Raw genomic sequence first — 13,299 nt, 5'->3', positions numbered from 1 at the left:
GTGAGTACCATATATAATCCATTGATATTAACAGGAGCCCCACATGTCCATCAACAATACAATAGCCAGTTTCCTTTGCTTATTTGTAATGAAGATGAAAAGTTCTCAGTCAAAGCTGATTGATGGTGAAATGAGCTATCGGAGGACATAAGTGTGAGCCAAAAACCTATCCATTCTCAGGAGCGGCTGGAATTCCTGGAACCTAGGATAAGGTATTCCATTTCCACTCTGCTGTAATGGACATGGCTAGAGGGAGGTACTGCATTACTGTGATCCCTAACTCCCACAATGGCTCCTTAGGGCCATTCCTAGCAGGGCACAACTAAATGCGCTAAGGTGTAGTGGGAGCAAAACTAGCCACTAGCTGACCCAAGCACTATGGCGGCACAGAGATGGCATCCAGCCACCTTTGTCACCAAGCTCAGTCTTGCATCGAGTGCAGTGCAGATGAATATGAGGATTGGGCCCTTTTCCATGGGAAGGAAGCCCCCCAGGATTTCCTGTGCCCTTCTCACATTTAGAATGAAGAGCTTGTAAGCTATATATTTTGCTACTGTTCTTGTCTTAGCTCCTTCAGTGTGGCACATGTGCACTCAGAGGTGCCAAGTTAGTTTATTTTATGTTGGGCCACTGAAACTGAGTAGCAAACTCCTGTATTCTGTGTACACTACAGCTCCAGCCATGGAGATGTGCTGAAAATTCCCAGTGGAGATGAAAACTGCTGTTTGTTCCCTCCTAGAAAATGTCTTCCCCTCACATTCCCTATTCACTTTTACACTCCCGCCCCTCACCTGTCCCCAGTTATTGATTATCCCCACCCCATTCTCCCTCATTCGCTCACTCCCCAGTGTCTCTGGTCACCCATTGCTCTGTGAAGTCAAATGGGTAGTGACTGTTCAATCACTTGTTCTGCCTTTAGAGATGGAGCCAGCACTGGTAGGCAGTGACTGGATGTCAGCTTTGTGCCACCCACTAGGTAAACTCCCACTTCCCTGTCTCAGGCAAATCCCTACACAACTTGGGCTGGCCGAACGGGAGTTCACGCTGGCTGTGGTTTGTGGGACTGAGGCTCTGCCTGTTCTGTAGGCTGGTGTGCCTGGGCCAGAGGCAGGGCTCAGCCTGCTCTGCTGCAGCAGTAACATGAGAGTTGAGCCCCACACACAGAGCTGTGGTGGTTTTTGTGCAAGGTTGCAGGAAGCTTGTGGCACTGTGTGTAAAATCCCATGTGGCACAGTAATAGCGGCCGCTGTCTGTCTCTTCCAGGTTGTGCACCACCAAGTTAGAGATGTTTTTTGTCCCATAGGCTGAGAATTTCTCCTTGGGGAAGGCTGCCTCTCGCTTTAACTCTGACCCAGAGAGAGTGAGGTACAGCAGCCTGTGTGGGGCCTCTCCAGCTGGGGCTCAGTACCAGTAGATGTAGGTAGAGTCCGATCCACCAAACACCTTGCAAGTGAATTTGGCAGAGCTGCCTTGAAGTGGCTGCTTTGTGAGAGAGATCTGCTCCTGCTCCAGGTGAATGGCCCACAGAACAGCTGGAAGGCAAAAAGAGAGAAAGCAACCATGAGGAGACAGCACCTAGACACATTTCCCTCTAAAGAGGGAAGTAACATGTACATGGCCTTGCAATCTGCAAGTTCTTGAGGAAGGCACATGGGCTTAATTATCCATTGCCTTGCACCTTGTATAGCCATTCATGTCTCTGTAAATGTGAGGGGGAAATGGGTAAAGCCTCTATCTCTTGTGTGAGTGGACGATCAAGTTCACTTTACACCTGGGCAAAGATGGTGTGAGCAATTACACAAGGTACAGGGCAGTGAAGAATCAGACCCTTTATCCAGTGATGAGCTGCCAAAATCTTAACAACTGGTTCTCCCTCACCCCGCGAGGGGGTCATGGCCCACCCCCACCCCCTGGGACTCCTGCCCCATCCAACCCTCCGCATTCCTTGATCTCTCCCCCCCCCCCCGGACTGGGCAGGAGGGTCTTGTGGGCCACCGTAGTGGGTGCCCACCCTGCCCCTAAGAGCCAGAGGGACCTGCCGAGGGGCGAGGTGGGGAGTCCCGGCGGTGCTTACCTGGGGCAGCTCCCAAGAAGCATCTGGCAGGTCCCTCTGGCTCCTTGGGGCGGGGTAGTGTAGCTGGGGGGGAGCACATGCTTCCCCCCCCCACTGATCACATCAAAAGTGGTGCCTTAGGCACCAACTCCGGGGGTGCTCCAGCAGCTCCCCGCCTGGCCCCAGCTCACCTCCGCCCCTGAATGCACCGCCCTGCTCTGCTTCTCCCCCCGGCTTCCCGTGAATCAGCTATTCGCGCGGGGGACTGAAGCAGGGTCCAGGGCTGGGGCCGGAGCTAAAGCAGAAATGCAAAAGTTTTTATCAGAATACTGGGGGTGGGGGCATGTACCCCTGGTTGCCCCCACTTGTGCATGCCCCTGGGCACAGGCATATTAGGAGAATACGTAATTTGGTTATGAGCACGCATCATTGCTCCTAGTGGGGACTGAATCTGTGCTCAGTTGTTCACATGGGCCAGCACCGATGTCCATGCTGGCTGGGCAGGAGCATGCTCCCTCCATCACAAATCTGAGTCTGCGTCTTCTCTCAGGTGTACACATAGTCACTGGGGTGCACACCGGTTATTGTCAGTTCAGTTGTGAGCTATTCGTGCCCTCTACTGAGATATAACACATGCTCATGTACATTAATAACGGACCTTATCCTGTCTTCCAAAAAAGGCCATTTGTACACTTAACTGCTGGTATGTAATTTTGCTTCAAATGTGTAGGTAAAATGTTGCCACAAGGTTTCATTTTAAAGATATAATATAAGCACATACCTATGAGATATTAAATAGCATATGTGATGGTGTGTATATCACACACTGGCAAAGAAAGAGTTAACCTGAGCCCCTTCCAGACAGCAATTAGTGCATCCAGTTGCATCTGGAGGGTGGGCCAGGCCTAACTTAGAATTATGCTCAGGTGGGTAGGACTGGGTGTTACAGGGTTCTTGTATTGAAACCCAGAGTAGAGGGCAGCCCTACCTGTTTGCCCATGTTCCCCTACTGGCTGCCAAGGAAGGTGGCATAAAAGCCCCCTGAGATGAGGGTATAAGGGTTACTGAGCCCCCAGTTTGGGCTGAAGATCTGTCATAAGGTCATTGGACTGTTTTGTGTTACCCCTTCCTGGGTTATAGAGAACAGGGCCAGCTCTAGGCACCAGCTAAGCAAGCTGGTGCCTGGGGCGGTGCTGCTGAAGGGGCTGCACTCCGGCTGTTCTTCAGGTGGCACTCCAGCAGCAGCCCCGGCGGCAATTCGGTGGCAGCACCCTCCGATGTTCCTGTTCTCTCCGGCGGCAGCGTATTTGGCAGGTTTTTCCCTCCCCGCCCCCCCACCACCACCTTTTTTTTCCTGCTTGGGGCAATAGAGAGTGGGACTGAATGTGACCTGATGGAGGGCTGAGGCACAAGGAGTAGACCACAGCAGGGCTGGAGTGGCTGTTGGCAGGGGGCACCAGAGGAGACGACTTTGCCAGCCACATAGGGGCATTTTGATGGTGAGTTACCCTTTGACAGCATATTTAATTTTTATCAATGTTAAGATATCTGTATACATTGCACTTCGGAGAATTTGTAAATTATTGTAATACAGTGGCCAGAGATCATCTGAAGATTCACTGTTCTCTTTTCAGCCTTTGTAGCTGAAATACCAACATGAACTTCTTTCCCTACCCCACAAAGAGGTGTTGGGAAGGGGGTTCTGGAGGCTGATTATAGAACTGATCAGGGTTGGTAGTGGAGGGGACTGTGGGGATAGGTTTGGAGCTGGTAAGGGAACCTGTTCCTCCTGGGTAGGGGAGCTAATATACAATGAATTACTTTAATCTCTCATTATTCTTCTAATCAATTCAACACCTCAAATCCTGACACCCTCTCTTATAAAACTCCAAATGCACAATAGCTTTCCTCCAAGAAACTCTTTTTATCTGCTAATGAGTTACAAAAAACTGCACGGGACTGGGTAGCAGTTTCTGTTTTGGAAAGTGTCACCTCTGGATCCACTTGACCTTTAATTCTGCTTGATTGCACTTGCACAAATTATTGACTGGTGCTACTGGGCCACCAGACTGTGGTATGAGAGTCAGGATTTTCCTTCTCTGTATTCCTCCAAATGTTCTTAAAAGCCCTTGATAGATACTGTGATACCCTGATTAGTGTATATGTGCAAAGAACAAGGATGGTTCCACAAATCCTCAGCTATGTGGCATAAACCCAGTCCTGCTCGCAGCTAAAGAAAACTCTTCCTCAGCCCAAGTGGAGGGCCTGTGCTTTGGGATAGAAGGATTTGAAATGTATCCCTGCTGCTGCCAGGGAGTGCCAAGGCCACAGTGAGTAGCATAGCGACAATTTCAGTGGTCATGGATTTCTTTCTTTTCATTAAATGATGGAATGGAACTTCCACTCGGCTCTGCCCGGGACAGTTTCCAAATGTCAGTTAGCCTCATCTGTCTACACTAGACTTTTTTTCCCTAAAATTTCTCTCAGTTTCTACCCCTGGGTCAGTTCTACTGGTGGAAGCAAGTACGGGAACGCTGCTGTAGAAAGGTGCCTGTGGCTGCCAGCAGATTTATGTCTTTCAGGGTGTGTTGTCACTCTAGATTTACCTTGGCCTTACCCTGGTTTTAGCCAAAATCCCTCTCTCCTCCTCTCCCAAAACCCTTATGCCCAGGCTTGTGTGTGTTTTGAACCTGGTCTTTCTTGCCTGGCTGGGAGTGTAGATTTACAGCCTGGGTTTTGCTGCATGGTAAGACCAAAGCTGCCCACTTTTCACTGGGGATGCAGCTGAATCCCAGGTTGTGGAGCTCAAGTTTGATAGTCCTCTAATGCCATCCCACAATTCCCCAGGGCTGTATTTTCTGGCTTTCTATCTACACTACTTGCTGATCTTAAACACAAAAAAGAAGCTCACAAGAAGTGGAAGATTGGACCAGGGAGGAGTATAAAAATATTGCTCAGGCATGCAGGAGTGAAATCAGGAAGGCCAAATAACACTTGGAGTTGCAGCTAGCAAGAGATGTTAAGAGTAACAAGAAGGGTTTCTTCAGGTATGGTTGCAACAAGAAGAAAGTCAAGGAAAGTGTGGACCCCTTACTGAATGAGGGAGGCAACCTAGTGGCAGAGCATGTGGAAAAAGATAATGTACTCAATGCTTTTTTTGACTCTGTCTTCCTGAACAAGGTCAGCTCCCAGAGTACTGCACTGGGCAGCACAGCATGGGGAGGAGGTGACCAGCCCTCAGTGGAGAAAGAAGTGGTTTGAAACTATTTAGAAAAGCTGGATGAGCACAAGTCCATAGGGCCGGATGCGCTGCATCCAAGAGTACTAAAGGAGTTGGCGGATGTGTTTGCAGAGCCATTGGCCATTATCTTTGAAAACTCATGGCGATCGGGGGAGGTCCCGGACGACTGGAAAAAGGCTGATGTAGTGTCCATCTTTAAAAAAGGGAAGAAGGAGGATCCGGGGAGCTACAGTCCAGTCAGCCTCACCTCAGTCCCTGGAAAAATCATGGAGCAGGTCCTCAAGGAATCAATTCTGAAGCACTTAGAGGAGAGGAAAGTGATCAGGAACAGTCAGCATGGATTCACTAAGGGCAAGTCATGCCTGACTAATCTAATTGCCTCCTATGACGAGACAACTGGCTCTGTGGATGAGGGGAAAGCAGTGGACGTGTTATTCCTTGACTTTAGAAAAGCTTTTGATACGGTCTCCCACAGTATTCTTGCCAGCAAGTTAAAGAAGTATGGGATGGATGAATGGACGATAAGGTGGATAGAAAGCTGGCTAGATTGTTGGGCTCAATGTGTAGTGATCAATGGCTCCATGTCTAGTTGGCAGACGGTATCAAGTGGAGTGCCCCAAGTGTCGGTCCAGGGGCCGGTTTTGTTCAATATCTTCATTAATGATCATAGAATCATAGAATATCAGAGTTGGAAGGGACCTCTGGAGGTCATCTAGTCCAGCCCCCTGCCCAGAGCAGGACCAATCCCCAACTAAATCATCCCAGCCAGGGCTTTGTCAAGATCTGGAGGATGATGTGGATTGCACCCTCAGCAAGTTTGCAGATGACACTTAATTGGGAGGAGAGGTAGATACGCTGGAGGGTAGGGATAGGATACAGAGGGACCTAGACAAATGAGAGGATTGGGCCAAAAGAAATCCGTTGAGGTTCAACAAGGACAAGTGCAGAGTCCTGCACTTAGGACGGAAGAATCCCATGCACTGCTACAGAGTGGGGATCGAATGACTCAGCAGCAGTTCTGCAGAAAAGGACCTAGGGGTTACAGTGGACGAGAAGCTGGATATAAGTCAACAGTCTGTCCTTGTTGCCAAGAAGGCCAGTGGCATTTTGGACTGTATAAGTAGGGGCATGCCAGCAGATCGAGGGACTGTTGCATTGATGGTGGGAGGAAATCTGATTTGGGACTACCAGCTTAGCAAGTTTAAATACATATTCCCACATTCTTCTTTCTATAGCTGTCACACTGTAGTACAGTTATTCCAATACTAATATTACAGCGCTATGGCAGGAAGACTGCATTATAATAAATCCCAGTGGCTGTACCATGTGACCAAGTCTTCTGGTGACAATGGCATCTTGGTGGTATGCATGCATGGCACAATGTCTAGGGGCTTGGGGAGGGGGTGGAGGCAGTTCCATTGTCTGCAAGTTTCTACGACCTATTCTGGAAAACTATCCCTCAGTCTCTCTCAGACCTTGGGAGGCAGGCCAATCCTCGCTTTCAGACAGCCCCCCAGCGTGAAGCAAATACTCACCAGCAACTACAAACCACACCACAGAAACACTAACCCAAGAACCAACAAACCTCATTGCCTACTCTGTCCTCGTATCTACTCTAGCGACACCCTCATAAGACTCAGCCACACCATCAGAGGCTCATTCACCTGCACATCTACTAACGTGATATATGCCATCATGTGCCAGCAATGCCCCTCTGCCATGTACATGGTCCAAACCGGACAACCTCTACATAAAAGGATAAATGGACACACATCAGGAATGGTAACATACAAAAGCCAGGAGAACACTTCCATCTCCCTGGACTCAATAACAGATTTAAAAGTAGCCATTCTTCCACAAAAAAAAACTTCAAAAACACTTCAAAGAGAGACTGCTCAGTTACAATTCATTTGCAAACTTAACACCATCAATTTGGGCTCGAATAGGGGCCGGGACTGGCTGGCTCACTACAAAAGCAATTTTCCCTCTCTTGGTATTGTCGCCTCCTCATCCGTTATTGGGCGTGGACCACATCCACCCTGACTTAATTGGCCTTCTGCACGGATTCTTCACTTGTAAGGTAACTCCCTTCTCTTCAGGTGCCAATGTATATTTATGCCTGTATCTGTAATTTTCACTCCATGCATCTGAAGAAGTGGGTTTTTTACCCATGAAAGCTTATGCCCAAATAAACCTGTTAGTCTTTAAGGTGCCACCGGACTCCTCATTGTTTTTGTGGATACAGACTAACACTGCTACCCCTCTGATGATTTGTAGATAGTCAGGGTCCTAAGAGCCATTGAACCAAACTGTAAAGCCTGCATATAATGGAAACCACTTCAAGCCAGATGGTGCAGCAGCATCCCTAGTTCCAGCACCTATGACCACTCCAGTAGCTTACTAGCCCTCTCCATTCATTGATTTGCTGTTCAGTCAGTAGGGGGCAAAATGTTGTTGTCGTCGTCGTCGTCTTGATAAATGGCTGTCTATCACAGGCCTGGAAAAGTTGCTTTCTCTTCCAATCAGGGATCTTCAGCAGAACAACATCCTCCAAAGGTTGTCCCTGCCTGTGATAGTGTTAAAACCAATGTTGCTAACAGCCCCATGGTCTGCGTGTCCCGACCCCTGTATCGAGCGCAAAAAATGGTAGCAAGCATATAGAACATTCAGGGAGGGAGTTGATGGGAATAGCTTTCTAAAGATGATTAACCAGAAATGAAGGAGGAATTGGATATTTGACTTAATGCTATAAGTATCTGGAGGATGTGGTCAATGACATGCTATGCTGTACCTATAAAAGTTAGCTTTTATTACACCCTTTCTAAATCTATACCTGCCATACTTAAAAACATTAGTTGTATGTGATGGTCTTGTATCTAGCTCAGAGGAAATGAGTATCTACTCGTGCTTTCAGATGATTAAGAAGGCAACTGTGTGTGTGCGTGTGTGGAGGGGGGGGGTGTACACTTTTGAAAGTCTGTGGCTCAGAATACAGAGTGAGGTTTTTGCACAGCCTATCTATGGCTTTCTAACACTGTGATATCCCAGGAGGCACAGTAATAGGTACCCATGTCATTGTCAGTTAATCTGTATACCCTTAGGGTACAGGTGGACTTTTCAGTTGTCTTCTCAACCCTAAACTTGTTCTTGTCAAAACTTGATTTCTCAGCTTGTGTCTTAAAGTAGAGTATCCACTCCGGAGCTTCTCCAGATCTTTGTCGATACCAGTGTATAAAAGCATTCCCGAAGTTCTGAATGCCAGAAGCCTCACAGTCTATACTTGCAGTTTTATCTTTTCCCCTGGTAACGGACAACTGAGCTTGTTTCAGATATATTTGGGCACATCCGTCTAGAAAGAGGGCAAGAAAAGAAAACCAGAAATTAACGTGAATCTGGAGCATGGTGAGTTGTGACTCAGTAATGTACAACTGTGTAGAAAAAGGATAACAAAGAAACTTACAAGACAAAATCGAAGCCAGAATAACAACCTGAAGTAGTAACATTTTACAGGTTTTGCTCGGTCCTGCATCTATGAGAAATGTGACTGTTGGGATGGACAGAGTGGTGCCTTTGGGGACAGGAAGTGACTCATTTAGTTAACACGGGATGAGGTTTTGCTGGCTGCATATGCTAATTTAAGATAAGTAGAGTTATGGCTGAAACTCATGCAAAGTTACTTTTATCAAAGAGGATTATCTGGCATAAAGCAAACTTTTCCGCTATCATTAGACCAGTGTAGATTGCATCATGGAAGTACGGGTATTGAAGGATTGGTCTTTGAATTATTTATATTACAGTGTTTTCCAGAGGCCTCTGTCCGGATGGCGTCCCTATTGTGTGAGGTACTACACATAACAATATATAGAGTGACGGTCCCAAAGATCTTCAGTCTAAAAGTGTATTTGCACCAGCAGAGAATTTTTGGTACTTCATATTTAAATATACCATATCCCCCTGCCCTCCCCAACCAGAGTAGTTATTTGCCAGCAGATTTCTTGTAGGAGTTGCAGCAGGAGTGGGTTTTGAGGGGGATTCGAAGGAGAAGAGGCTAGTGGTTTAGGGATTCAGGTGGGTGGTGGGGGGCATTCCACACATAAGTGCTGGAAGAAAGCACCAAGATGTTTGTGGGCCGGGATGCAAACTTTGCTCGTTTGTTTCTACAGTGCCCTGTGCAGTGTGGACCAGATTTGTGGTTGGGGTTCCTAGCTGTGACTGTAACTAATAAAAAGATGAAGGGACTGGCAGAGTCATGTTGATGGCACAGTGAAGACTAATTTTCTCGGGGGTTATTTTCTTTCCCTGTTGAAGATGGGAGGTGCTGCCCTGAGGGTTGTGCTGTTGCTGGTACAGCACTCAAAACCCTTCTGAAGATATTAAGCACTTCCCAGGACCCTTCTCTCACTGAGTTTCCCAGATGTGCAATATCGCTTCCTACTTCAGTGTGAGACTATCCCTCTGCTCTATAAATAGAGTGATGTACAGACTGTGGCTATTATATCTGTGTGCTAATGCCCTCTACTGATATAGGATGGATGTGCAATTGTACATTTGCAGTCAATTTTGTCCTACTTCTGAAAAAGGGCCAACTCTACACTGATGTTTTTGTCAAATTAATTTACGAGTAACCTCATGTTTTCTTAAACACTTCTTTGTTTCCTTGTGATGAGAGCTAATCTGATCCATGATGTCTTTTCTATATTGTAGCTCCATTAGTGTTCTTGTGTCTTTCTAGCATCATTCAATAAGCGATGCTTCCATGTCTGCCCTTCTTTCCAGTATCATCTGCAATCACACGCTTTCCCCAGGGGTTCTGAAGAACCTGACTCCATTTATCCCGGTTGCTGTAGTAACCCTCCTTAGACTATAAAATCCCTGGGGCAGGGACTCTTATTCGCATGAACGTTCAGGGAACTTTACAGAAGATTGAAATTCTACGGCATAATATCAGTTCAAGCAGAGTGTGGCCTGCTGTCACACCAGGTGTTTTCTGCTGAACTGGCTTCAGAGACTAAAGATAGGCTGGTCCTTCAGAACAGAACTCTGTGGTTTTTATAAAGTGAACAAAAAGCTCTTTGTGGTTCAGGGCTAATTAAACAGCAGAAAAGCAACCAAAATAAACTTATTCCTGTTTCCATTCGAGTAATATCAAAATGTAAAGTGGCCAGGCTGGTTTGTAGTGCCATTAGGTGACTTGTGGTCTGATCCAAAGCCCATTGAAGTCAATGGAAAGACACTTAGGGCTTGACCCAATGGCCATTGAGATCCACAACTGGAATCTCTAGACACTAAAATGAGGCTCTGTACCTGGGGAGGATACTATGCAGGATGAGCCCCAATTACTGGGGAGTTATAAGGAGGTACATTATTGCACCTGCACACTGGGTCCAACGCTCCTGTTTTACTTTCACTTGCTTCCTGATTCAGCAGATGAATGATGTCTGGATTGGGAGACTGTGGTGTCAGGCAGTTATGGGGTGAGAGCCTGGCCCCATTTCCTTCTCTAGAGCCAGATTTTTCACCCCAAGTGTTCTGCTCCTCTAAAGTGATGACAGATCTCCACCTACTCAGCCCATGATAACCCCCACAGACAACTACTGACTGTCAGCTTCACCTAATATTCAGCTTCACCTAATATTCATATTTTTTTAACAGGGCAAGGGGCAGCTAAACACACAACTCCCATTGACTTGTAATGAGATTGGGTGCCTAACTCCCCTGTGTGCCCGAGGTGACCTCCTGTTCTTCTAGAGCTGACCTGGTCTTAGTGATTTATGTGGAAAATATGCACTAAATCAGCAGTTGCTGTTCATATCTAGTTGCAGAAGCCAATGAAGAGTTTCTGCAGCTGGCTCCAGGCTGAGAGGAATTTTAAGAGAGGTGACAGTGGCCTCATACACGCAAAATTCTGTGGCTCAGAATGCAGAGTGGGTTTTTGTACAGGCTAATGTTCTCTAACACTGTGCGATCCCAATAGGCACAATAGTAAGTAGCAATGTCACTGGAGGTTATTTTGTTTATAGTCAGGGTACAGGTAGACTGGTCAATCTTCTTCTTTTCAGCATTAAACTTTCCTTTATCCGAGACTCTGTCAGATTCAGACTGCGTTGAGATGAACAGAATCCGCTCTGGAGCTGCACCGGGTCTCTATCTGTACCAGTGTATAGGAGCCTTGCCAAAATCCTCAGATAGAGAAACATGACAGTCAATTCGTAAGGTTTTATTTCCTTCCCTAGTGATCGACAGCTGAGGTTGGGTCAGATGCACTTGCGAGGAGGCATCTATGGAGAAACAAAGAGAAAATATAAAAATAAAACTGAAATAATGTGAAGACTCTCTCCAGCAGCTGCTGTCATGTACCAATGTATGCGGAGAGCAGTGTGAATAGGGTGACCAGATTTCCTGATTTTTATAGGGAGAGTTCTTATATTCAGGGCTTTGTCTTATATAGGTGCCTTAACCCCTCCCCCCGTCCCAATTTTTCACACTAGCTATCTTGTCACCCAAAGTGCAAGCAACACACTTACAGGAGCAAACCGTAGCCAGAACAAAAGTCTTTAACAGCAACATTCCTGCTGCCCTTGTTAGAACTCCAGCCAGGGAATGTAAATGACGGTCTTGAATGGAGAGAGACATGTAGATGGGGAGAGGAAGTGACTCATTTAGATAACATCTGTGTGCTGTGTGCTAGTGCCCTTGACTGAAAGAGGATGGCCTTGTTCATGGACACTTAGTTTCATCCTAGCTCTGTAAAAGGGCCAATTTATACCTGAAGGCGTCGTGTACAATTAATTTACAAGCAACTTCTTTCTCTTTTTTAATATCTGTTTTTATTGTCTTGCAGTGAGGACTAATCCACTGCAGAGAACTCTACTTGAAGTAGAGAAGGACTCTGTTCAGCTCTCATTTAAAGGGCCACCAAGAAGTTGATGTTCTGGATATTTCAAGAGCCACTTTTGTAAACAGACAATTCATGCTGTTTTATTCTGTGTTTAATAGAGAAATGATCCCCCACAAAGGAATTTGTTTATCTGTATAGGGCCTATGTGAAATTTCTGTCAAAATGCACTCATCCTGTGGGCCTTCAAAACCTAATTCCTCTTCGTGGTGTGTGTGTGTGTGTGTGTATGCTTGACTGTATGGCAGAAGGTAGAAAAGAAGTAACCAGATTTTTTTTTTAAAGGGGATGTCACATCACTGCAGTCCTTGTTTTCCTTCCTTCATTATCCATCCAAGCATTTATCCACAAACCCTAAACGGAGAGGAGTACTAGAGGAATCAGCTCCCTGGGGCAGGGACTTTGATCATTTATTTGCTCGTAAGGTGCATTCATGTGTATGGCTAGAAATAAAAGATACACTCTCCTGAAGCAGATATTTCTATTACATCTCATCGAACAAACTGGTATCGTAGACTAAATATGAAACCAGTCTTTAGATCTGACCTTTGTGGTTTTATGAGCAGGCATCTGCTGGACTAACAAGCTCTTCACTGGTAAAATGCTAATTAGAAAGAGGAAAAAGATTCAAGCTATTTCCTCTAGCAGTGTTGCAACATATTTTACATTAGCAGTCTAGTTTCCAGTGCACTTGAGTAACTAACTGCACAAAGATTACTGGAATATATAGGCAATATTAAAATGAGTTTATGGACCAGGTGATAGACTAACTAACCCTCCATAATGTCAGTAACCAGGAGATTTCTCATTAGATCTGCATATTGGATTGAACACCCTGGACTGACTCTCCTGTCCTTCCTGTTTCAAGGAATGTCCAATCTTGACCTAATTCAATTGTCGTGCCAGCTCCCTTATGCAAACTGGTAACTGTATCAAACCTTAGTCACTCCCCGAGAGAGCAACTAAAAATGTTGCTGCCCTGACTATTTAGCTGCCCTGTGCAACTACTTGGTCTTGTTGTTTGGCAGAGACAGGTGGGATCTTACTGTTTGCAAAACTTGTGCCAGCAACAGTTGTGTTGCTTTTATCTCTTGTTGCAGAACTCAGTAA

At 46.2% G+C, this 13,299-nt stretch overlaps 1 gene segment (V, D, J or C); it reads right to left on the bottom strand.

Moving 5' to 3' along the window:
* Nucleotides 1-8,293: 8,293 nt before the first annotated feature.
* On the bottom strand, nucleotides 8,294-9,033 carry LOC119565366. The segment is given in 2 exon segments: nucleotides 8,294-8,643; nucleotides 8,755-9,033. Coding segments are annotated over 2 exon segments (378 nt in total).
* Nucleotides 9,034-13,299: the final 4,266 nt, after the last annotated feature.

This window comes from Chelonia mydas, chromosome 2, assembly GCF_015237465.2.
Source record: "Chelonia mydas isolate rCheMyd1 chromosome 2, rCheMyd1.pri.v2, whole genome shotgun sequence".
In the NCBI taxonomy this organism is placed as follows: domain Eukaryota; kingdom Metazoa; phylum Chordata; order Testudines; family Cheloniidae; genus Chelonia; species Chelonia mydas.
This window is presented reverse-complemented; position numbering and strand designations above follow the sequence as displayed.